Genomic DNA, 24261 nt, shown 5'->3' with positions numbered 1-24261 from the left:
TCCCTTGGATTTTTATCTGATTGTAGAATGATTGTTTTAATTATTATTATTATTTTTTTAACTTTGTCTCTGAAGATATTCTCATCTGATTCTTTTTCTTTCAACTTTTGTCTCTCATTGTCCAGGGCCAAAAAAAGAAAAAGGCCTTATTGTGATTGACGTGGGAATTATTTACAGCTAATTCAATTAAGGGTGTAACCAAGCCGAGTCAAATCAATGTAACATCAAAATTAAATTTGTCTTAAGTTTAAATTTCATAGCTTGATATTCAACTTGACTCATATTTGATTCTTTGTAGAGCTTAAATTTTTCATGAGACCAAAATGTATCTCCTGGACTTGGAAAGACTTGATATTATAACTAAAACTTTTAAATCTCAAATGAGATAGTTTGAGCTCAAAAAAGAGACTTATTAATATTTTATCAATTATTATTAATAAATATTAAGAAAATAAGTGTAATTTTAATTAAGCATGATAATGAACAACTGAAGTTGTGCTCAACTCACCAAGCTACTCAAACTACTCGAGCTCAAGTGAAACTCGATTAATTTGAGTCAATTTAGAATACTTTGAGCAAACATTGAATTATTTGCATTATTTGCGCCTTTGGTTAAAAGAGTTCAGCACGAAGAAGGGAACCAACAGGAAATGACTGCTGCTCATGATATTATAAGCAAGAATGGTTGCATTGCAATCACGTGTGCATAAAACATTATCTTTTACACAAAGACAACTGCAGTGAAATTGAAGCAAAAATGACTGCATATTCTTGACTTCTCAAATCACATTCCTGGGTTCCTCAGATTACAACTGTAACAGGCTTCTGTAATTTACAAGGCATTCATATCCCTATATTTGCATGTAAGAAATACAATACAGAAAAGGGGACAAGCAAGAAAACTGTAAAATACAAAGTTAGATTTGTGTGAAAAAGTCCATATTGCTGCCTCTATTTGGTATAAGGAGGACTAGAGCCAATTTGGGGGCATCTTGCTTGACGTTGCCTTAGAGGATGGATCATCTGAAACTTTCTCCAAAGAACGATACTGCAATTTTACACTCTCTGCATTATCCAATGTCTTCACCACATACCTGCACATGGCTTTGCATCAGTTAATGAATAACCATCTGAGTTGTCACGAAGGAAAATTTCCTTTACCTATACAACAGCCATTGCATAAAACTTATTTCTCAATTTACAGTTCTAATTCAACTAATACAGGTCACATGAATCCTGATAAACCATTGAACTTGATTTATTATAATATCTTTCTTAGTATCTACTGTGTTAAAAGCAGATTTCATGTCTTCTGCATATGCATATTTTTCAAAAAAGGAAGAGCATATTGGAGAGAAAGATATCCCCCTCTCAAGAGAATGAAAAATGCATATTAAGGAAAAGCCAAAAAGAAAGGCCAAGTAGCCAACTATAATGAAGCAACAATCTTCACTGGATTTGCACAAATGTAAGTGCAAATAAGCTCAAAAGAAAAATGCATTGATTAGCATAAGAAAGCAACTCAGATCAATCTCTGCGTGCATTGGACGATATGGAAACCTTAAAATCTGCTAAAAAATTAAAAGTGAAGACAGAGCAACAAAGAGTCAAACCATCCATTTAAGCATTGTGTAGTCACAACAGCCTCCCGCCCAACAAATCGCTGAGGCGTCCTCTTGTTTCCCTGATTCATTTGCCCTCTTCAAATTAATTTTCAACTAATGAATGAATTAGAATACAGCCAAGACTTGGAAGCTTTGCTGGAATAAAAAAAAGAAAAACCTTTATAATAACGCGGTCTGTCACCACAAATGGGAACTGCACACCTCGACCCCTTGGGGTATCTACTCCTGGTGAATCACCATAAACACCTTTATCCTGTGTGGTAAGAAGATAAGATGTTTGTGTCAACAATACTACAACTAGTTGTAATGCTGATGGTGTGAGTGATAATTAGAAAGAAAAATAGCAATAAGCCATTTGAGAATACAGTAATTGACTAACAGGGTTTCAATAAAAATGCAGTGCAGCTTAATTGCCAGTATGTCATGATTCACTACATAAATTAGCTGCTCCATTTGTTTTTCTCTTCCTATATTCCTCTGCACATATACTACTTTTGAAGTTGCTTGGAAATTTTATATATGCTACATTTGAAGTCACTTAAAAATTTTATCTTATCAGAAAAATCCAAGGCATGATTATGAAGATCACAAACCTGGTCAAACCTCTCCCTTCTCCTTTTGGATGAGCGATAAAATTGTAACTCCTCTTCCCGGCGGAATGCCTGCACCGCAGCTCGGAGTGCTATACACATACAATCACAAAAGACTAGAATAAGAAGAATGGGAAGTGAAATACACTGGCGTTTCATACTTGTCTTTACTGTATTGCCTATAATCCCCCTGCCCATAATTCTTGCTGCTGCTCTTCGTAGGTAAAATCTGCTAGCTTATATGTATGATTTGGTCAAATCTTTAACGTTAAAGTGAATGAGCAGGACAAAAAAGATTACCACTTACAGAGATTAGAAGCTATCAAGTCTTCAGAAACTGACTGGGAACAAGTGTAGCAAGATTTCTGAAATTGCATTATAAAATAATTTCATGATAAGGATCAGAATATTCAATATTGATAAGTGCATATTCATCCCCATACACCAAAACTATCAAATGTAACATAGTTCAAAGAAATCAGAACAACAGTCCATGAACAACTAAAACAAAAATTTTTATTGATCATTGCTTGATTAGAAGGTGTAATGTACATGTAACACACACAGCTCATCTATAAACAAGACTTCATTCAAGCAAGCATATCTTATAGAAATAATTAAACAATTCTATGATACAAATGTTAGTTAGATATTAAGGGAACAATTTGGTCCATAAGGCAAAAAAGATCCAATGAAAATCACTGACCATCAAAATTAGTTATAAGAACAAATTTATGATAGGAGAATCAAATGTATTAGTAGAAATCAGTGGATATTGTTTGAAACATATCAATATTAAAAGCAAACTGACATCCAAGCTGCTTCATTCAGTCTACAAGGTGAATTAACAACTGGTAAACTTATATTCAAATTGCTATTTGGTGATGAGCTACTTCTTTTCAGCAGTTAATATATGAACCTTTAACATGCACACCAAAAATTACTAGAAGACATTTTATATCGCACTAATTTTCCCTAAAATATCTTAAAATGAATGATACCAAAAGCCTTAAAAAAGCCTTTGACTAAGAACTTACCATTCTGATAACATGTTGTATTCCACCAGCTCCAAAAGAATGTCCACAAGGCAAAATCATTGCATCATCCATTAGAGCTCCCCTGAATTGAAAAGCTAACATAAATATGCAACACAAATAAAAACACTAGCAAGCAGCAAGTGGCAACAAGAATCTCTTCATTTCATGCAAAGTATAATTTAACAATAAACAAACAAACAAAAAATAAAAGAAAATAGAAACTTACGTTACTGGGTCTGATAAAATGGCTCTCAACGACTCTCCAGACTCGCATGAAAATGATGAACCTTCCTTTCTTCCACTAAAACCACAACCATTCTCCACACCCATGTCCTTTCCTGCACCCCCAGACCCCTCTGTTGCTTGCAAATACTGCGAGTAATACATGTCCCCATCAGGTTCTGCTATTGTCACCGTATTATTCCCTGTTTGGCCTATACTCCCACCTCCATCTTTCACCGCCATCAATTCCCCAGTAGCCCCTACTAGTTACAAAAGATAAATTATTGAGAAAGCCCAAAAATGGAGAGCAAAAAAGCTAAATTGGATGATGTACCTATACTTACCAAAAGAAGGATGGTGTTTGGGCCTTCCATTTCCGTTTCCCATTTTATCTACATTACCAGTATTGCTAGTGGTACTAGTAGTAGTGGCTGTATTATTGTTATTGCTTTTGCCGCTATTGTTATTGTTATTAGTGTTACTAGTACTAGAATTAACACCAACCAGTGCCCCCACTTCATTATCATGGTCACCATCACCACCGCCCACGTCATCATCCTCATCATCGACGTCGTCTTCGTCGTCCTCGTCCTCGTCCTCGTCCCCGTCTGATTCTTCGCCGCTGGTCCCGGTCCCGTTCCAATTCCGATTCTCCCGGTACATATTGCGCGGGAATTCGGGACCACCCTGGTGGGAGGAGAAGTAACGGTTGTTGGCGGCGTCGGCGGCGGAGTTAGAGGTAGAGAAAAGCTTGTCGTCAATGAAGCCAGTGAGCTCTCTGGTCGCTCTCTTGGGGCCTGGATCCCCTCCGACGCGGCGCTGAGGAGGCCCGCAGTTGAAACGCAAGGGGTCGTCTTGGAAGACGAGCTGAGAATTTAGGCCGTTTTGGGAGGGAACTAAGGAGATTTCCTCCGCTGACATAGCTTTGGAGGTCAAATTACATGAAGATGGAACCCTAATTTTGACGAATTGGGCATGAAACTTGGTTAAGCTGTGGAAAGGAGTGAGCTTTTCAGACAGAGAGAATTTTTTTCAGAAAAAAAAAAAAAAAGGATTGATTTCACAGAGAGAGAAGCCAATATGATTTATACGGTGTCGTTTTGGAGGAAGGAAATAAAACGGCAGCGTCTGGTAATCCTTCGTGGCGACAATAAATTGTGGGCCAAAGGGACCAATGACTAATGAGTCGTAAGTAATGACTAATCTCCGACTAATTTCAAATTAATTAAACCATTTGATTGACTTAATTATCCACTGATTGATAGTAAATTGAACTAAAATTTAATGGATGAACTTTTAAGCTAATACATATAAAACATAATGAAATTTGTACAAATTTCATTAAAAATTAAGTAAAACAAATTAAATTAATGATAAATTTCATATTTAAATTTAAATGAATAAATTTTTATTAGATAAGTGTATGAAGATAAGAAATTTTATTTCAAAAAATACCAAAAAGAAGTTGGCCAGGTCGACGGAGTAGCTGTAGAAGTAAACGTAGAGGATTCTAACCCCTTACGGACGTTGCAAACAAGATGACGAGAAAAGAACCGAGAGAAACTACCAAGAACTCAGAACAAAAGAGACTGAAAGCGGCATTGACTTTGACTTTTTTGTGGGTTTCAATATTTCATTTCATTATTTTTATCGAAGGAATTAGAAAAACTCCATATGACTCGAGTCTCGAATCTCAAAGTTAAGGTTGTTAAGATTAGACTTCAAATAATTTCCCAGTATATTCTCAGATATGAATATCAGAGTTGGGATGGTGTTCTTGCTTGTTTTCATCGCAGCCGATGAATCCTATGCTACTCAGGTAATGATATGGCATTTTTGTAATTCTAGAATCAGAAAATTTTTCTCCTTTTTGCTGTTTGTTTCTGGGTATTTGAAAATGGGATATGAAAAATTCTTGCTTCGTTGTTGGGTGTTTGTTAGATTTCTCCTTCACCTGGTCCAGAGCCTAATCTGGGTTATGGTGGAACTCCACCAATTGTTGCATTAACTGATGAGAGGTGTTCAGATTCCTTTACACGAAGCTGTAACCTGAATCACATGACTGCTTGCCTCAATATTTCTGCAGGTGAGTAAAGCTTGAGTCTTTACCCATGTTAGATTTATCTCTCAATGGATTTCTGTTGTTGGGTTTCAGTTGTTTTGAATAATTTTAGGTTGTTATGTTATTGAGCTAAAATTAAATCACCATTAAAATTCAAATGCGTGTTTGAAGTTGACATGAATGCTTTTGAAGAAAGTTCTGAGAAGCCATTTTTAAGAAGGGTAACTGTTTTGAGCTTGTTCTGAAAAATAAATAAATAAATAAATGAAATAATAGTCACTGCTTCATGAATGAATCTCATGACAAAATGAAACTACTTCATGAAATTCTTCTACTTCTGCAGTGAATCAAAATTATAATTTTTTTTTCTCATATAAAACTCATTCTTATATTTCCAGAGGGGAGGATTTACTCATGATTATAACCAATTTTTCCGAAATAAATTGTTGAAAGACTAACCACACAATTGTTTTCGCTGAGATCTTTGGCATTCATCATCGTTTTAGTGAAGTGAAGCAGTTTCATTTATATCCTAGGCTAGGAGAAATAGCAGCATGTTGATTTGTTGCAAATAAAATCCATCGACTCTTGCAGTGAAATCTAATCAAACTATTCGTTCTAATCCATTTTGAATAGCTTAGTTAGTGAGTTGAATGCATCTCGTTATAGTTCTTGAAACCGTTGGACACCTTTCCATCCATGTTCTCAATTTTGGTACCTACAAGTGATTTTTATTGATTTTCATAGTATATGAGTTTAGCTGAATTGTGAATCTCACAAGAGATGCATTTTCTTTCAATGAGATTTTATTTATTAAAAAAAAATGTTGATATTTGATCATATAACAATGACCGATCCGATCCCGCTGAGATCATGACAGTCATATAAAAGAAATAGAAGAGTCCTCTGGACCAGGACCCTGGTCCAACCGGGCTATAAAAGACCCATCCAACGTGGTATGATCAATCTCCTACGCATCTAGCTGTATCCCTGCCCGGAAAAGACGAGCAGACTTTGCCCGTGCTCGGAGTTAATAGACCTAACTCTTCAAAATGCACAGAACTTTCATAGAGCCATAATTACATTTGCATTTCACTTGTGATGGACAATGGATGGACGAAGCTGCTCGACATTTATTAACCGACTGCTCGCCTTTAATAAGCCGTTTAATACACTTACTATGGCATGTCACCGTCCAGTCCGAAAAGACTTCTATCATGGTCTGAAAAGACTTCTATCAGAAGTCTTTACATGGTCATGGTGTTAATACCTCTGGACGAGCCATCTCCGAGGATAATTTTTTTCATCGATCCCAGATCCAAGAGGCTCCTGATCTCCTAAAGCAACCTCAACCTCCACAAAACAAAGGCATTAACATTCCTGTAAATCAAACCTCCTGTGCACGTGTATCCATCTCCTTTCTCGTCGAGTCTCATACTTGTCAATATTTCAAGAGAATAGGAGGGAACCTGACTCACAGCTACATTTGTTTGTTTTCCTACCTCAACTTAAATTTGTATTTTGCTTTTACTCAACCATGCCTTTGTAGTAGTCTGATCCAAACTGATTCAAATAACTTTTTAAATTTAGTTTTTATTTGGTCTAAAATGGTTAAGTCAAATTATTCAGTAGTTTCGTGCTACAATTCCACTTTTCTGTAATCAATGTGGGACGATGTGATAGCCTTAATCCCAAATCTCAATCTAGTTGGAGTTTTGTTTGAACTCAACTTTGATATTTCTCGTTGGAAGGTTCCTTTTCTCTAGATGTGGTTGCTTACTTATCATTTCTTTCCTTTCCTAATCCACATTCACTTTCGACGACTTTCTGTTGTCTTGTGAACAGAGTAGTATCTTTTCTATCCATAAAATTTTTCTGCTTCGGATTGGCAAGGCTGGATACATGGCCATTCATGTTCCCCTCGGACCCTAATAAGTATAGGCCAGTTCCCTGGAGCTTTCCTTAAAAGTGAAGTTCCTTTTCTCTACGACTAAAAGCAGCTTCCTTATCACAAGAATACTCAGAATTCAAGGGTAGCTTCAGTATAAATCTTCTTTCAGATTTTCATAACAGGTATCATATATAGATTAACCATTTAGGATTTTTGAAGTACTTCAATATCTTAGCTGCGAAAGAAAATATTTACATTTGAATAGCATTGAAAGAAAACTGTGGATTATATGAAGACGGTAAATATTTTCTACAATAGTGTCAGCCATAAAATAGGATAGAAGTTTTCATATGTACTTCAACAATTCTATATACAAGTTAAAATTTTTTTGTCTTTAGGCTTCCACATTGAAAATGACAAAGACCATGTTAAAATTTGCATGTACCGGAAGGCTGGAACCTTCCTTCTGTTTAAACATGCCCATTTTCCGAACCATGTGAACGAGATTTGAAGTCATCTCAGAATTCAGATTGAATTGCATTACAGTCTGTGCAATTGATTTTTAGGGGGTTAGCTCCTTAGTTTAGGCTATGAAATTACTCGCTTTGATTTTAATCATTTATACCACTTGACAAAATGTAGTTAGTTTGGGCAACTTTCTTCAATGAAGTTATCAAAGTGAATGATGCGCATCAACTATAGTAAGGAGGTGTTCAAGAACAGTATCAATTTATTGCAAGCATTGTTCTCCCTTAAAATTTTTTGTCATCTTGCGTTCTTCAGTTCCTAATGGCAAACACTGAATTGCTCCCTTTTTGCATGTAGCTTCCAAGGATTTGTTTCTTGTTGTCCAGAATGATGGAGAGGATTCTCTGAAAGTGAACGTTACAGTCGTAGATATCAACGTTGCTATCCCAGAGATACAAGTACCTAAACACCAAGCCAAAAAGGTTCACTTCTCAACACTTTTTTACTTGACATTTGCTAATCTTTTTAAAGAATAGGAGATGACTAGCATGAAAATTTTATTGGTTTTTCTTTCTTATCTAGCTTGACCTTTGATTAGTCTTATTACATTTTTATTCTCCAGATCAAAATCATGGCAAATATTGAAGGAAGTCCATATGTAACAATAAAATCTGGAATTCTGAAATGTGCAATTCCCATTGGATCAAAGAAATCAAATAGTGGATTTTATAAGCAGTTTGCCACACATTTATCCCCCATTTATGGTGTCTACTTATTGTTTTTTACATTTCTGATTGCTGGAGGGTCATGGGCTTGTTGTAAGATTGTGAAAAATGAACGGCATGATGGTGGAGTCCAGTATCAGGAACTCGAAATGGGGCAAGCTGAGTCGCACTCGGCCAACGATGAGGAAATGGCACTAGGATGGAATCAATCCTGGGATGATGACTGGGTCGAGCAAAAGGAAGGGAAACCATTGGATGAACATCTAACAGAAAATGTTTCGGCCAATGGACATGCTTCCCCAACTTCTGACAAAGACGGATGGGGAAATGACTGGGACGATTAGACAAGAATAGGATTGGAAACCTTGGCTTAGAAAGATGACAGGGTGGGGAAAAAAAACAGAGAAAAAACTTAAAGAAAAGAAAGAAAAAACAAAAAGGAAGATCGATAGACGTAGAAGGCGTAGGAACTCAAGCAGGATGGATATGTAAAATTGAGTTTTCAATATTTCTTTGTTCAAGCTAAAGTGGAAAGCAGGCTGAAATTTTGATAATCATGTTGGAGTTTTGGTTTGTCAAACAAGATTGTTACTCTTTGAAATTTGCAGGCTTGTTTCACCTGTTATGATCCTGGCAACAGGCCTTTTCCTGGACAGAATGGTGCTAAATGCAAGAATTAGGCAGAAGTTAATTTTCTTTCAGAGAATACATATACAGATTCACACTTTTGCACATTGTGGCTTATTTTAGCAGCTCATAACTTGATATCATTTTATCAGGATGAAAACAGAGATTCAAACCAAATCAAAGCCTGAGAGTGCATGTGAATTCAGAACTTGTATATACTTGAAGTTGCTTCCTAGAATTTCACTCTATGGCTGAGGCCAACTTTTCTCACAAAAGCCTCAATAATCTCTTGGAAAATAGATAGAACAAAGCTGCAACTGCACATTTTGGTGCTTTTAATTCAAATCAAGTAGTACCTATTGGAAAAAGTAAGCTACTCTTCCCCCCCCCCCCCCCCCACCCACCCAGTAATCCAAGATCATTTGCTCTCTTGTTTCAACTACTACGTGCTTGAAAAAAGCTGATAAGACATCATTTTTGCCTTTCAATAAAGCAAGGGAATTTTGGAAACCAACATGAAAAGGAACAAGAAAGCCATAAGTGAAGGAAGTGAAAATTTCTTTGCATATAAAATTCATACTAGCAGATAATGCTTTATGCTCTTTTCATGTATTTTATACTTAAAAAAGATCACAGCATACAGCTTTTAATACCCTTTTTTTTAAGATATCATCTTTGATCATTAAACAATAAATACACCCAGAAAATGACTATCAAAATTTGGAATGAATTCTTAATTTGATACCCAAGTGACAGTCTGAAGAAGAAGACATGGTGGACTTGTTCAGTAGGTCTCTGTTATGGTAATGTATAAAATTCCAAACAGAGATACTTAATCGTGGCGATTTAATACATTGGGACATTGTAAGAGATAGTGTGGTCTCAATCAGCAATCAAGTACAACAAAAAAGTAGGTGATTTAATATTCCATCCTTAGACAAAGAACAGGATTATTAAGGACCCATGTGCTAGTTGATGATGACATGTTAAAACCATAAAGTTCTCTTGGGTCCATCAACTTTTATAGAACCTCAAAGCAGACTTCAGTAGAGTGTAGGGACAACTGTTCAAAAAAAAAAAAAAGGAGAGACAGAGAGAGTATGGACAACTCATTTCTCCTTTCACATGGTCATGAAAATTTTTATTCTTTGACTGAGAAAAGCAGTTTTTTGTTTAATTAATAATTAATAATATGCAGGGCTATGACTGATTTCCTTCCTTTTGACATTTAAAAATAATTATTATGCAATATTAGTTATCATCTCACTTAATTTGAAATTACAGATTAAATACCATCAATTTCTAATTTAAATCACTCATAAAGCTATTGAATTTACAAGTTCTTAATAGACTTTACAATAGTTTAAAACTTATAGTGCTTTGAAATTTATATTTAAGATTGATTGGATAACATTAGAATTGAATTGAATAGGAGGGGGACAATTTAAGACAACCGAGTCTATGACCATGAGTCTATGAAGAATAGAAGAAGACGAAGGGCAAAAGACATGTGAGATTAGTTGAGTTGAAATGTAATTAACTTAAGAAAATCCATTGGAAACAGGGATAATTCAAGAGGGTCTGAAAAGAAACAAACAAAAAAGGCATTTAAACAAAGTAGATAATCAGTTACTAAAGACAAAGGGTGCCAAAATCTAATACATAAAAAAAGAAGGCTTATATTCCGACAGCATCATATTGTAATATTATATTTCCATGCCTCGACACATTCTTTATCTGAGAGGCATGGCTTCTTTCTTTCTCTAACTGTCTTCCACTCTTTCTGTTGTGGTCTCTCTAGTCTTTTTATTATATAATTAAGCACTGAGATTATTTGCTTCAAAGTGGGTGCTAGGAATCTTGAGAGTCCTTAGACTCTTGATTCACTTTTTGACTTGTAAGTATTTGGAAAATTTAATATTAGATTTTAAAAAATTTTAATATATTTTTTAAAATTAAAAGGAGTAATTATTGAGTTTTCTATATTACAAAAATCAAAAAATAATCCCCCACCCCAGATATTTTAATACCTTTAGTGTTGGTAATTGCTATCACTGACAGCAAATAATCTTGATAAATAAACAAGATCTCTTTATTTGAACAGTTGAAAGGGTCAAATTTGCCCTTCACCATAAAAAAGAAGTAGCAAAGCAACCGAATAAACACAAGTATGTGGAAACTTGTTCAGCTTTTCTGCACCAACTGGAGTTGCACCAACTAGGCATTCACTACCCTAGTGAGAATGTCGGCCAGAAACAAGAAATCTACTTGGAAGCTTAAATCAAAGAGCCTGAATGATTTACAGTGCAAGTCATAAACAGGTTGAAGGCTATGTGCCTTGCAAAATCAGTCAGAAACCAATGCTACTATCAGCTAATAACTAGAAACAAAAGCAAAACCTAGTGGAAGATGAAGATTAGTAGTAATAATATCCAAAAGGTTCCCAAATCGGAAGCCGGTGAAAAGGAATCCGGTAATCTAACTGTAACATTGAGAAGAAACTACGAGCATAAACTGAAAATAAACAAGACAAGAACCATTACAAGAAAAAGAAACAGAAAAAGAACCAACAATGAAATTTCTCCTCTTTGATCAACTGAACAAACCGGATTCCTCTTCGCCGGATAACCCATTGTAAATCCTTGAGTCTTAATTTTTTTTAAAAAATAGCTTCATATTCATCCCAACTCTTCTTGTCCTTCTGAAGGGCATCTGATGAGCTCCAATATATTTACCACCTCTCCCATATCTGGCCTGTTTGATGGCACTTGTGAAGTGCAAATCAATCCCAATTTCATTACTGGAACTGCCTCATCAACTGGGAAATTGCCTTGGAGCCTTTCATCAACACATTCTTCCACCCTTCCTTCCTCCAATGCTCCTCTGACCATGTCACAAAGCACCACTACATCATCTTCCATGTACTCAACAGGTCTCTTGCCAGTAACAACCTCCAGTACCAAAACTCCAAAGCCATACACATCACATTTCTCGGTTATCTTTACTGTTCTGCAAGCAAACTCGGGTGCCATGTACCCTAGTGCACTCTGAATCTTACTGCTTAAAACATAGTGGTCTAGCATTGGTAACAACCTTGCCAAGCCAAAATCTCCTACTTTTGGTTCACCAGAACTGTCAATAAGGACATTGCTTGATTTTATGTTGTAGTGGGTGATGTTTGATTGGTGCAAATGAGCCAGGCTCTTTGCTGTCCCAAGAATTATATTGAACCTCTCATTCCATGAAAGAAAATTTCCGCCTGATGCCTCATGGAGATGCTTGTACAAACTCCCACCAGAGACAAATTCATATATCAAAAGCTGCAAGGATGGTGTCCAGTAATAACCTTCAAGTGCCACAAGATTTTGGTGCCTAACTTTTCCCAATTTCTTAACCTCCCTCTCAAAATCTTCTTGGGACTTGACAAGACTGGAGACAGTGAGCTTCTTGATGGCAACTGGATGCCCATCTTGAAGAACAGTCCGATAGACTGCTCCAAACCCACCACGCCCAAGTTCACAATCCTTGTTGAGCAGAGCATGTGTTCCAGTGCTGAAGTTGGGATCACCTGAAAACATGACAAGCTTGCCAGAATTAGCATCTGTAGTGGGGGAATGGCTGAAAACATCGCCCATGGATAATGTCTGAGCAGGTGCAGATCGTACTGTTGATGAGCGAACGCGGAGATTAAGCACAGTGATAGCAATAACTCCAACAACAATGACAGCAGCTGCACCAATGGCAATAAGAGCAGATATGCTTAGGATGATTCTTTTGTGACCAAGATTTTCAGGAAGCACATCAGGAGCAGAGTTGGAGGAAGAGTTTGGGTTGAGAACAATGGGCTTCGGAAGGACTGCAGGGCAAGACTTGTTGACTGCAGCACCACAGAGGGATGGATTGCCAACGACAGAAAAGGGCGATATGGTGTTGAAGAAGCCGCCAGCGGGTAGTTCACCTTGCAACTTGTTATGGGAAATGTTGAAGGTGGAGAGATTGGGAAGATTAGCCAACTGCTTGGGTAAACCACCAGTGAGGCTGTTAAATGACAGGTCCACATCTTGTAGGCTTGTAAGTTTTGCTATTGCTGCAGGTATTTGTCCAGTCAAGTTGTTTCGAGATAGGATCCTACGTGATCATAGGAAAGGGACAAACAAACAAGAAAGAAAAATTTGTTAGAATGATGAGGACATCACACCTTCTTTCACCATAATACATGTTTTCACCAAAAGGGCAATAACTGTCAAAGCATAAAGGAACTTTTCTTATTTCTTAATTTAGATATCAAGCAATAATTTTAAGTTATAAGGAACTCTAAATGTCAAATCCTAACAACTAATTTGACAAAAGGACGCCATAATGAACTGCAACCATATTTCTACAGACTTGATGCTTCTTCAGTATGTAAATCTTCAAAAGAAGGCATCAACTTTCCTTGCAAAGGGATTATTAAGTTATCTACTATAGCAACTGTTATGATTTATAAAGAATTTATAAAGAATTTGAGAGTAGCAAAAGAGAGCTTACAAAGTTGTTAGAGAAGAACAGTTCCCAACCGAACTAGGAATTTGCCCTGTGAGTAAGTTCCTCTCCAGCCTCAGCTCCTTCAAAGAAAATGCTCCTCCTAATTCTCGAGGAATGCTCCCATTTAGCCCATTCTCACTCAAATCAAGAACATACAATTCCTTCAACTCTCCAATAGTCCCAGAAATAGGACCCACAAGAGAGTTCCCAGATAGATTCAAGAACTGTAAGCTGCTCAAAACCTCAACAGAGAATGAAATTTTACCAGAAAACTCATTCTCTGATAAATCTAAAACTTGAAGCTTTGGAACGGAGTTTAAACTCCCAAGCTTGTTCTCCAAATTTTTAACTTTCTCGGATCCCAAGCCAAAGATCCATGCAGGAAGGTCACCACTCATTGAATTCCTGCTGACATCTAAAGCCAAAAGGTTTCCACAATTGGCCATAGATTCCGGCAAGTTCCCACTTAAACCATTAGCAGATAAGTTTAATACCTTCAGTGATTGAAGATTCCCGATAGAACTTGGAACCTGACCAGAGAATCTATTCCCAGAAAGATCTAGAGTCTCAAGGCGTTTCATTTCTCCAATCCAGCTAGGAAAATCACCAGCTAACAGGTTGTTGCTCAAGCTCAGATAACTGCACAAGCTAAGCTGCTGCATTGTCTCAGGAGGGTACCCAGAAATCGAATTATCACTCAAATCGATAGACCTCAATAACAAGCAGTTTCCTATCCCACCAGGAAACTCCCCAGTAAACTGATTTTTACTCAAGTTAATAGCTCTCAGATTGTTCAAAGCTTCTATCCCTTTAGGAATCTCACCCTCCAACAAATTATTAGACAAATCAAGCGACCTGAGAGCGCTCAAACCCCAAATCCCAGAGGGTAAAGACCCTGAAAACTGATTTGAACTCAAATTTATAGATGCAAGAGTAGCACACAAGCTCAAAGAAGCAGGAATCTTCCCTGAAAACTTGTTCCTGGCCAAAGAAACGGATCTTAAAGACCCACATTGCTTAAAAAATTCATCTGGGATCGGCCCAGAGAGACTGTTCTCGCTCAAATCAATGATTCTAAGGTTTTCAAGGCGAACAATATTGGGGCTAATGCTGCCAGTCAGGTTATTTCTGGCCAGTGAAAGTTTGCGGAGGAACTGAAGCTGTAAGAGGCCACGCCCAATTCGACCCGAAAGAAAGAAGCCGTCAAGCGTGAGCTCGGTAACCCTGTTGGATCTTGGGTTGCATTTGACTGCGACCCAGTTGCAGGGAGAATCATCATCTTGGTTCCAAGACGAAAGCTTTCCTTTTGGATCTTGCAGGTCCGCTTTGAATACAATTAGACCCAACACATCGTCATTTAGCGACGGGTTTAGAGATCCCACACACCGTGAAACAAAAACCAGCAAAGCTAATAAGCTTATCAACAGCTCCTTTCTTTTCACCATGGCAAGCTCCTTTTCTGGTTTAACAAGGAATGCAAAGAATCACTTCAAACCCATTGAAGTTTTAGCTAAAAACAAGTATATATATTTATATATATATAGAAGAACAACAGAAGCTAAAACCAAGTGATTGCTGGGTTCAAAAGCTAAACACACTACCACTCTACCAACAATTTCAAACCAAATAATGGAAAATGTCAAAAAGGGTTCTCTGTTTTTCTTTTCAACGGCTAGATTTGGACCAGAGATACAACAAGAAGAGACAAAGAAGGAACTCTAAAAACACCAAAAAGAGAACTTTTGCGAGCTAAATGAGAGACCAAAAGAATGAAGCCCAAACGATAAAATGAAAAAGAAGATTATGATTTTCTCAATAAGAGGCAAGTCTAAAAACCCAGAATTTTCTGCAGAAACAAAGTCTTGCCCTTTCTGCTGGGTTTCGAGGACTTGAGGAGAACAATGAGAAGAACTTGAGACAAGCCTCAATCTCAGACTATAAATTAAGCTCCAAACACAGTGGAATCTCAAGCCATGTCTGAGACTTATATGGTTAGCCAAATTCCGGTGAGAGTCGCCGGCAAGTATGGGCGAGCAGTGACACTGAGAGAGAGAGAGTGAAAGAGAGAGTAAAGAGGGGACAGAGGTGTAATAAAAGAAGTAGGTGCTTTTATTAACGGGAAAATGGAAATGGACCCAGGTTGGTGGGTGTGTGGGTGGGGGCTATTAATGGGTTAGACACGTGGCAATCTTTCTAAGGACTGATGTCCTACGTAGCATACACTTGGTCATGATCTTTAAATGGTATTTTGACGTGGACGAGACAAGTTGGGCGAAGGCTAAGTTGACCTTGAGAGCAATATATATCTGCCGTTGGATAGGAAGATTAATTGGATCATAAAATTATTACCACCATTTTTCTTTTGATTAATTGTGAGATTTTAGTACTATTTTTTTAAAATTATAATAGAATATTTTCAGATTAAGTAACATATTAAAATTAAATATTAATCTAAAGAATTTTTTTTCTTGTATCAATTTGATATATTCATAATATTTTGAAATAATTTCAAAATATTTAATAAAAATACAAAATTTTATTTGTTGAACTCATCAATTGCTATTGAGATGCATTCTTCCATTGACATGTTAGTATTAATTTCTTTTTTTAATATGTGGTTGCAAAGTAATTTCAAATCTATAAACACGTGAAATTTTTTTTACTATTTGATTTCTATAATTTTAAAAAATTTATTAGTTAAATATATTAAAATATTTTTAAAGTTTTAAAATATATTAATTAAATTTTTTATTAATTTTAGTTTATTAAGTGTTAAAAATAATTAAAATACTTTCACTGTAGATTTTTAAAAAAAATTAAAATTTTTTTAATGTATTATTAAAATGGAGCTTTTATTATAAATATTAACGATTAAAATTAATAAAATAATTAATTAATATATTTTTGAAAAATTATAAATTAACTTCATAATATATAAGAATTTTTTGAAAAAGAGAAACAAAATTGGAGGTGCATGTGAAGAAGAAAAGAATAATAGGAAATGGAAAATAGAAGGGAAGAAAAAGCCAAAGTTGTAGAGTTGAAGCAATTGGGCAGACACAAGTGAGAGGAAAAGCTAAAAAAAGCAATAAAGGGTAAAGAGGAAGTAGGTGGTGATGAGGCTGAGGCTGAGGCTGAGGCTGAGCCACTCTCCACTCACCACTTTCACTTTTCTTTCTTTAAAATTCCATTCAGCAGAGAGGTCCCCATTTCTACTCCTTATCATTTCTTTTTTTCCACTTCAATAAATGCATTCCATTCCCTTCCTTTCATTTAACATATTTTTTACCCTTATTTTGTTTTTTGCATTTTTATTTTATTTTTTAATTATTGCACATTTTAGAAACTTCTCTTGTGTTCCCATTATGTTTTTTTTTTTAAATTTTTTTATCTGTATTTATTTTATGGTTTATGATGACTGCTGAATTCCTTCACCCCGGACCAGGGGCTTGACCACAGCCCAAGGCCCATGACGTAGAGGCCCACACACACCTGATGTATATAACAAGCCTGGCTCATCCAACCTTTAAAGCCGAGCTCGACCCATCTTCCTCACTCAAGCCGGCCCGGCCCGCCCGAAGCAGGCCCTCTCCGCTCAGGCTTAGCATCCGGCCCAATTCTCAGCCCAGTCCAGGATCCAGAATAATATTCACTAGACAGCTTGGCAGATCCGCTCGAACGTACGCACGAGGAGAATCAGAGGCCGTTATGCATGGAGCAGGCGGCTGATACCCTAGTACCTCCGAATCCGCATGGCAGAGACGCGTGGCCCAATCCTGGAGAGACCTTTACACGTCACCAGCAAGCAAGATAATGTATAAAAGAGGAGTCCCCTCCTCAGAAAGCTTAGGCCTTATTCAGTAATACAAAACCCTTGTAAAACCCTATTCTATTGGATCTCAGATCATCAATTGGCGCCGTCTGTGGGAAACGAAGGAGATCTTTTCATCACCGGAGTTTTCACTTTCAAAACCCACTGAGATCCACGATGGCAAACCACCAAGACAGTAACCTTAATATTCCAAATGACTTGAGCTCTGCCCAAGATGGGCAGCAGTTCTCCTTTTCTAGCCCTACAACGTTGAATAACCAAACACCTATCTCTCTGAATCCCTCGCCAAGCCTGGCAGGGAATACTCCCACCATGACCCTGTCTAACCAAGACATTCAAACCATGGCTCTCCAGCTACAAACCACTGCCCACTGGTTGGGGCAGATAATGCAACAAAGGGGACTTAGCACCCCAGTAAACGCACTCCCAGTAGTGGAGGAACCCAGAACCGATGAACCCCAACCTACCTCTGCCCGCCTCCAAACTAACAACCACAATGCCAGGGAAGAGGAAGAACCGGAGGCTCGAATCCATGGGAGAAGGGCAAGAGAGTGGATAGAAAACGAAGAGGTGAATGACTATTCTGCCGAAACAACCAGGGAAACGGGTACTGAAACAGAGGAGGAAGAATGTAGTTTGGGCAAAAGATCCAGCCCGGAAGACGAGAAAATGAACCAAAGGCTGAAAAGGTTGAAGGAGCAGCTCCTAGCCGAGCTAGGTAAGAAAGATCAAAGTCAAACCTCCTTGCCTACTTCTTCTCCCTTCTCAAAGTTAATGCAGCAGGAGACCGTTCCCAAAAAGTTTATGATGCCACCAATGGCGGCCTATAATGGCGCTGGTAACCCGAGAGAGCACGTCATGAACTATAAGACCTTCATGGAGCTACAAACCCTGTCAGATGCTCTGATGTGCAAGGTGTTCCCAACAACGCTCTCGGGACCAGCGAGGGCATGGTTCAACAGCCTAGAGGCCGGAAGCATTCAAAGTTTCGGAGATCTGGCCACTCGCTTCATTAGCCGGTTCGTAGCTGGGGTGCCTGCAGATAGGAAGACAAGTTATCTGGAAACAGTGAGACAAAAAGCCGGTGAATCCCTCAGAGAGTATGTCGCCCGTTTCAATACGGAGGCCCTGCAGATCCCCGAGCTTGACGAAGGAAGGGCGGTAGAGGCCATGCAGAAGGGAACAACCTCTGCCGAGTTCTTCGGTTCACTAAGCAGGAAACCTCCGACCTCACTAGCCGAGTTAATGAAGAGGGCGGAAAAATATATAAGGCAGGATGACGCCTTAGTAACGAGTAGATTTGCCAAAAGGGCGGAAGGAAAAGAAAAAGCCCCGGAGGAAGGGAGGTCGGAGAAGCACGAGAAGAAGCATGGAAAGAGGCCTGAACCGTACAAGCAGGCCTGGGAAAGAAGGGATCACAGGCCTCCTCCTCCTCGGATTCTCGAACCAAGAACGCTCCCTCCTTGGGTTCCGGAGAAACCGACTCCATTAAATGCGTCTAGAGCCGAGGTGCTCATGGCCGTCCAAAATAAAGAGTTTCTCCAGTGGCCTCAACCTTTGAAATCGGAAGCAGATCAGAGAAATCCTGACAAGTATTGTCAGTATCACCGAACGCATGGCCACGACACAAATAACTGTTTTCAGTTAATTGCAGAGATTGAAAGATTGATAAAAAGGGGGCATCTCAAAAATTTTGTGAAGAAACCGGAGGGGCAGAGGCCTCAACCCGGTCCGGCAGCCCAGATGCCCAGGAGAACTGGAACGGGGCCAGTGAACGATGGGTCCAGTGGGACTATTAACATGATCGTTGGAGGAACTGGAGGACGGATGAACCGTCGAGGAAAGAAGAGAAACCGGGAAGGGGAGACCAGCAATGGCGAGGTCATGCAGATCATTGAACACTCTCCCATGACCATCGTTTTCTCTTCGGAGGATGCACAGGGCGTTCAGATGCCCCATGATGACGCGCTTGTCATTGAAGCAGTCATTCATAATTTTCGGGTAAAGAAGGTTCTGGTGGATGATGGAAGTAAGGTTAACTTATTGCCATATCGGGTTTTCCAGCAGATGGGAATCCCAGAGGAACAGCTGGTTCGGGACCAGTCACCTATCAAAGGGATCGGAGGAGCACCGGTACTTGTAGAAGGGAAGGTGAAGCTGGCCCTCACCTTGGGAGAAGCACCCAAAACTCGCACTCATTATGAGGTTTTCTTGGTGGTCAAACTCCCACTGAGCTACAATGCGATTTTGGGGAGGCCGGCGTTGTTCAGTTTCGAGGCTGTCACTAGCATCAGGTATCTGGCGCTCAAGTTCCCAACGGGAGGAGGAGTGGGAATGGTCCGGGGAAGCCAGGAGGAAGCAAGGGCAGTATACTTGGCCACAGTGACGGAACCAAACTCAGCCCGAGAAGCGCTTGATTCGAAAGTTTTGGAAGTTAGGGATGAGACAAAGGAAGCCCGGACAGAGCCCGTTGGAGAGCTGGAGACTTTCTCCCTATCAGAAGAAGAAACGAGTAAAGTCTTTAGTCTCAATGCCGGCCTCACCAAAGAACAAAAAGGTGAAGCCATGGCCCTGATCCGAAGTCACTCACCGACCTTCGCATGGAAACCCTCAGACATGCCGGGAATTGACCCCAAAGTAATGACACACCAATTGAATGTCCTCCCCGAAGCCAGACCAGTAAAGCAAAAGAAGAGAGTAGTGGGAAGAGAGAAGCAGCGGGCAACCCAGGAAGAGGTGCAGAAGCTAGAAGAGGCAGGCTTTATTAGGGAGGTTATGTACCCACAGTGGCTGGCAAATCCTGTGTTAGTCAAAAAAGCCAATGGCAAATACAGGATGTGTATAGATTTTACCGACCTGAATAAGGCCTGCCCTAAAGATTGTTACCCCCTTCCCGATATTAATAAGATGGTCGACTCAACGGCTGGTTTTGATTATATGTCTTCTTTGGATGCTATGTCTGGTTACCACCAAATCCCAATGGAAAAAACGGATGAGGAGAAGACCTCATTTATAACTGAAGACGGGACTTACTGCTACAGAGCTATGCCTTTCGGATTAAGAAACGCCGGGGCAACCTACCAACGACTAATGAATAAAATCTTTAAAAACCAGATCGGCAGGAATGTCGAAGTATATGTGGATGACATGGTGGTTAAAAGTTCAACCTTTCAACAACATATAACGGATTTAAGGGAGATATTTGGGGTGTTAGATCAATACAGGATGAAGCTGAATCCAGCAAAGTGCGCTTTCTTCATCAGGGGAGGAAAATTCTTGGGGTACATGGTGAGCGGAAAAGGCATTGAACCCAATCCGGAGAAAGTGGAAGCCATATTGAATATGCCAGAGCCGACCTGTGTAAGGGACGTTCAGAGATTGACCGGGAGAGTAGTGGCGCTTCATCGATTTATGTCAAGATCGGCAGAAAAGTGTTTGCCATTCTTCAAAAAATTGAGGAAGGTCCCGAATTTTGAATGGACAGGAGACTGCCAAAAAGCCTTCACAGAGCTTAAAGAATACCTCAGCTCGCCTCACGTGCTCAGCAGCCCCGCAAAAGGGGAAGAACTCTTGATATACTTGGCAGCCTCAGAGCAAGCAGTTAGCGCAGTACTAGTAAGAGTGGAAGACGGGGAACAAAAACCTGTTTTCTACGTCAGCAAGGTACTCAGAGATACTGAGGTTAGATACTCGAACATTGAAAAACTGGCGTATGCCTTGTTGTTAGCAGTCCGGAAATTCAAAGTTTATCTGGAAGGCCATCAAGGAGTTGTGATGACAGATCAACCGTTAAAAAAGATCCTACGAAGGCCGGAAACTTCCGGACGGATGTTAGCATGGTCCGTGGAAATTAGCCCTTACTGTCTGGAGTACCGACCTCGGACAGCTATAAAATCTCAAGTGCTGGCTGACTTCATAGCAGAATGCTCATTCAACAAGGAAAAGGAAGGATCATCCTCGGAGATACCAAGCAAAGAAGGAGAGGGAGGATTTTCCCAAGAGTACAGTTGGAAGCTATATGTAGACGGAGCATCAGGCTCTAAGGGCAGTGGCGCAGGGATAATACTTAAGGGGCCGGAAGGCTTCAAAGTATGCTATGCCTTAAGGCTAGAATTCAAAGCTTCTAATAATATGGCCGAATATGAAGCCTTGGTGAACGGAATGTTGGTAGCTCTGGAAATAGGGGTAACCGACCTCGAAATAAACAGTGACTCTCAGCTGGTGATCAACCAGGTGACGGGAATATATCAGGCCAGAGATCCCATCATGCAGAGTTATCTTGATAAAGTAAAAGCTGTGGAAGCCGACCTCACGAGCAGAGGCATATTGACAAGATTTCAGCGGATACCTCGAAATGAAAATGAGGAGGCAGACCTGCTTAGTCGGCTGACCAAAGAAGAGTTAGAGCAGCTCCCTGATGAAGTCTACATACAGCATGTCAGCATACCTGCTTTCAAGAAGATAAACACAGTACTACAGGTGGAGCAGAGCCCAACTTGGATGACTCCATACGTGAGATACTTGGAAAAGGGCGAACTCCCCGAAGATAAAGTCGAAGCCAAAAAGATAGCAGCTCGAGCTGCCAATTACCAGGTAATAAGGGGAACTTTATATAGAAAAGGGAAATCCAGCCCATGGCTCCGGTGTGTGAGTCCGGAAGAAGCTGCAAAGGTAATGGAGGAAATACATAGAGGCCTATGTGGGGCTCACGAGGGAGCAGGGACACTAGCTAACAAAATATTCAGGCAAGGATACTACTAGCCCACCGTTAAAAAAGAAGCAGAAGAATTTGTCCGAAGGTGTGACGTATGTCAGAGATTTGCTAATGCCATCAGGACTCCTGCCACTCCTCAAGCAAGCATCTCCAGTCCATGGCCCTTCTCACAATGGGGAATTGACATCCTGGGACCTTTCCCCAAGACTACGGGACAAAGGAAATTCGTAGTAGTGGCTGTGGAATATTTTTCGAAATGGCCAGAGGCAGAAGCAATAGCCACAATCACAGCTCGCAAAATGATAGATTTCGTATGGGGGCATATCATCTGCAGATTTGGCATACCAAGAGTACTTATCTCAGATAATGGCAGACAATTTGACTGCAGCACTTTCAGAGCCTTCACAACGAACATGGGCATATGGCATAAGTTCTCCTCTGTGGCTCATCCTCAGACTAATGGCCAAACGGAAGTCACTAATAGAGCTATCCTTCAAGGATTAAAGAAACGGCTGGATGGCGCAAAGGAGAATTGGGCAGAAGAGCTCAATAGCACTCTATGGGCACTCCGGACCACTCCCAGAGCGCCCACTCAAAAAACCCCGTTTGCACTTGCTTATGGTACAGAGGCTGTAGTCCCAGTTGAATTACAGATCCCCACTCATCGAGTTCAATTCGTTAGTGAGAACGCTAATGGGGACAAATTAAGGAGCAACCTAGATGCTCTTGAAGAAGTTAGGGAAGACGCCCAAGTCCGAACTGCCGCTTACCAACAACGAGCAGCAAGATATTACAATCAAAAGGTCAGAGAAAGAAGCTTGAAGGTGGGAGACCTGACTTTAAGAAACCTGGAAGCCACTGGAAAAAGAGCAGCTGCAGGCAAACTAGCACCGACCTGGGAAGGTCCATTCAAAGTGACGAAAGTGGTTAAGCCCGGGGTATACCGAATTGAAGATATGCAAGGAAACCCCGAGCCCCATGCTTGGAACATCCAGCACTTAAAAAGGTATTTCCCTTGAAATATTTGTAAAGAAAAAGCATCGTATTTTGACAAATATGAATAAATGGAAATTGTTTATACAATGAAATTATCTTTGTGAAAACACATTTTTCATGATAAAGACAAAACAGGATCCCGTAAGATCTCCTGGAAACAAAAAACCGGCGAGGCCCCGAGGTCGTCCCGGAAATTCAAAGAAACAACCGGCGAGGCCCCGAGGTCGTCCCGGGAATTCAAAGAAAACACAGGATCCCGTAAGATCTCCTGGAAACAAAAAACCGGCGAGGCCCCGAGGTCGTCCCGGAAATTCAAAGACACAACCGGCGAGGCCCCGAGGTCGTCCCGGGAATTCAAAGAAAACACAGGATCCCGTAAGATCTCCTGGAAACAAAAAACCGGCGAGGCCCCGAGGTCGTCCCGGAAATTCAAAGACACAACCGGCAAGGCCCCGAGGTCGTCCCGGAAATTCAAAGACAAAACAGGATCCCGTACGATCTCCTGGAAACAAAAACCGGCGAGGCCCCGAGCCTAAATATCCAATTCCGACCTCGGAAAGAGAAAAGCCCAGAAAAAAAAAAAAAAAAAAAAAAAAAAACAGGAAGGACCGAGCTCCCAGCTCGACCAGACTTATATTCTTACGACACTCAAAGTCGAGCTCCCAGCTCGGACTGATGATTCGCAACGGCCCAAGACCGAGCTCTCAAACTCAGGTAGACTTATATCCTTAAAAGATCTAGATACGAAGGCCAAAACAGAACGGCCGAGCTCCCTCCATAGCAGGACGCATAAAATACCCTTCGAAGGATAAAAAAGGCTATCATCAAAGCCTAAATCAGTTTATCTAAATATACGAAGTCACAGCGCAGAAAGCAGGACTAACAGCCAAAAACTGACATGATAATTGTCATTAAAGTGGTATGAGACTTGATCTCCCACAATAATCA

At 39.7% G+C, this 24261-nt stretch overlaps 3 protein-coding genes across 6 annotated transcripts; 1 reads left to right on the top strand and 2 right to left on the bottom strand.

Moving 5' to 3' along the window:
• Positions 1–741: 741 nt before the first annotated feature.
• Positions 742–4525, bottom strand: LOC110625033 (U-box domain-containing protein 62). Of its 4 annotated transcripts, none has more exons than XM_021770523.2 (8): positions 3819–4525; positions 3479–3737; positions 3253–3334; positions 2523–2580; positions 2219–2307; positions 1783–1878; positions 1614–1700; positions 742–1094 (listed from the first exon to the last, which is right to left on the bottom strand). In XM_021770523.2, exons 1-8 carry the CDS (start codon positions 4393–4395, stop codon positions 1071–1073), a joined length of 1272 nt encoding a protein of 423 aa, XP_021626215.1. In that variant the 5' UTR covers positions 4396–4525; the 3' UTR covers positions 742–1070. The 4 variants fall into 4 exon arrangements, with proteins under 4 accessions (XP_021626215.1, XP_021626213.1, XP_021626214.1 ...); XM_021770521.2 differs by having other exon boundaries at positions 1614–1684; XM_021770522.2 differs by having other exon boundaries at positions 1614–1684; positions 3479–3734; positions 3819–4524.
• Positions 4526–4963: 438 nt separating this feature from the next.
• On the top strand, positions 4964–9353 carry LOC110624023. Its single transcript, XM_021769074.2, has 4 exons — positions 4964–5293; positions 5416–5560; positions 8253–8377; positions 8518–9353. Exons 1-4 carry the CDS (start codon positions 5225–5227, stop codon positions 8962–8964), a joined length of 786 nt encoding a protein of 261 aa, XP_021624766.1. The 5' UTR covers positions 4964–5224; the 3' UTR covers positions 8965–9353.
• A 2141-nt stretch (positions 9354–11494) lies between these two features.
• On the bottom strand, positions 11495–15858 carry LOC110615527 (probable LRR receptor-like serine/threonine-protein kinase IRK). The gene is made up of 2 exons (XM_021757414.2): positions 13775–15858; positions 11495–13375 (listed from the first exon to the last, which is right to left on the bottom strand). The coding sequence occupies exons 1-2, from the start codon at positions 15214–15216 to the stop codon at positions 11926–11928; spliced, it is 2892 nt and encodes a 963-aa protein (XP_021613106.1). The 5' UTR covers positions 15217–15858; the 3' UTR covers positions 11495–11925.
• Positions 15859–24261: the final 8403 nt, after the last annotated feature.

The sequence above is a fragment of the Manihot esculenta genome, chromosome 10 (assembly GCF_001659605.2).
Source record: "Manihot esculenta cultivar AM560-2 chromosome 10, M.esculenta_v8, whole genome shotgun sequence".
Lineage (NCBI taxonomy): Eukaryota > Viridiplantae > Streptophyta > Magnoliopsida > Malpighiales > Euphorbiaceae > Manihot > Manihot esculenta.
This window is presented reverse-complemented; position numbering and strand designations above follow the sequence as displayed.

Bases quoted from the DNA above. Each gene is read 5' to 3' on its own strand.
- LOC110625033 (XM_021770521.2), bottom strand. From the start codon at position 4,395: ATGTCAGCGGAGGAAATCTCCTTAGTTCCCTCCCAAAACGGCCTAAAT. The intron at 2,308-2,522 runs GTAAGTGGTAAT...GTATGTGTATAG, and splicing joins CTTGATAGCTTCTAATCTCT to CACTCCGAGCTGCGGTGCAG. The intron at 1,685-1,782 runs GTTTTTCTTTTT...CAAATGAATCAG, and splicing joins CAGACCGCGTTATTATAAAG to GGAAACAAGAGGACGCCTCA.
- LOC110624023 (XM_021769074.2), top strand. From the start codon at position 5,225: ATGAATATCAGAGTTGGGATGGTGTTCTTGCTTGTTTTCATCGCAGCC. The intron at 5,294-5,415 runs GTAATGATATGG...GGTGTTTGTTAG, and splicing joins ATGAATCCTATGCTACTCAG to ATTTCTCCTTCACCTGGTCC. The intron at 8,378-8,517 runs GTTCACTTCTCA...TTTATTCTCCAG, and splicing joins CTAAACACCAAGCCAAAAAG to ATCAAAATCATGGCAAATAT.
- LOC110615527 (XM_021757414.2), bottom strand. From the start codon at position 15,216: ATGGTGAAAAGAAAGGAGCTGTTGATAAGCTTATTAGCTTTGCTGGTT. The intron at 13,376-13,774 runs GTAAGCTCTCTT...ATGATCACGTAG, and splicing joins TGTTCTTCTCTAACAACTTT to GATCCTATCTCGAAACAACT.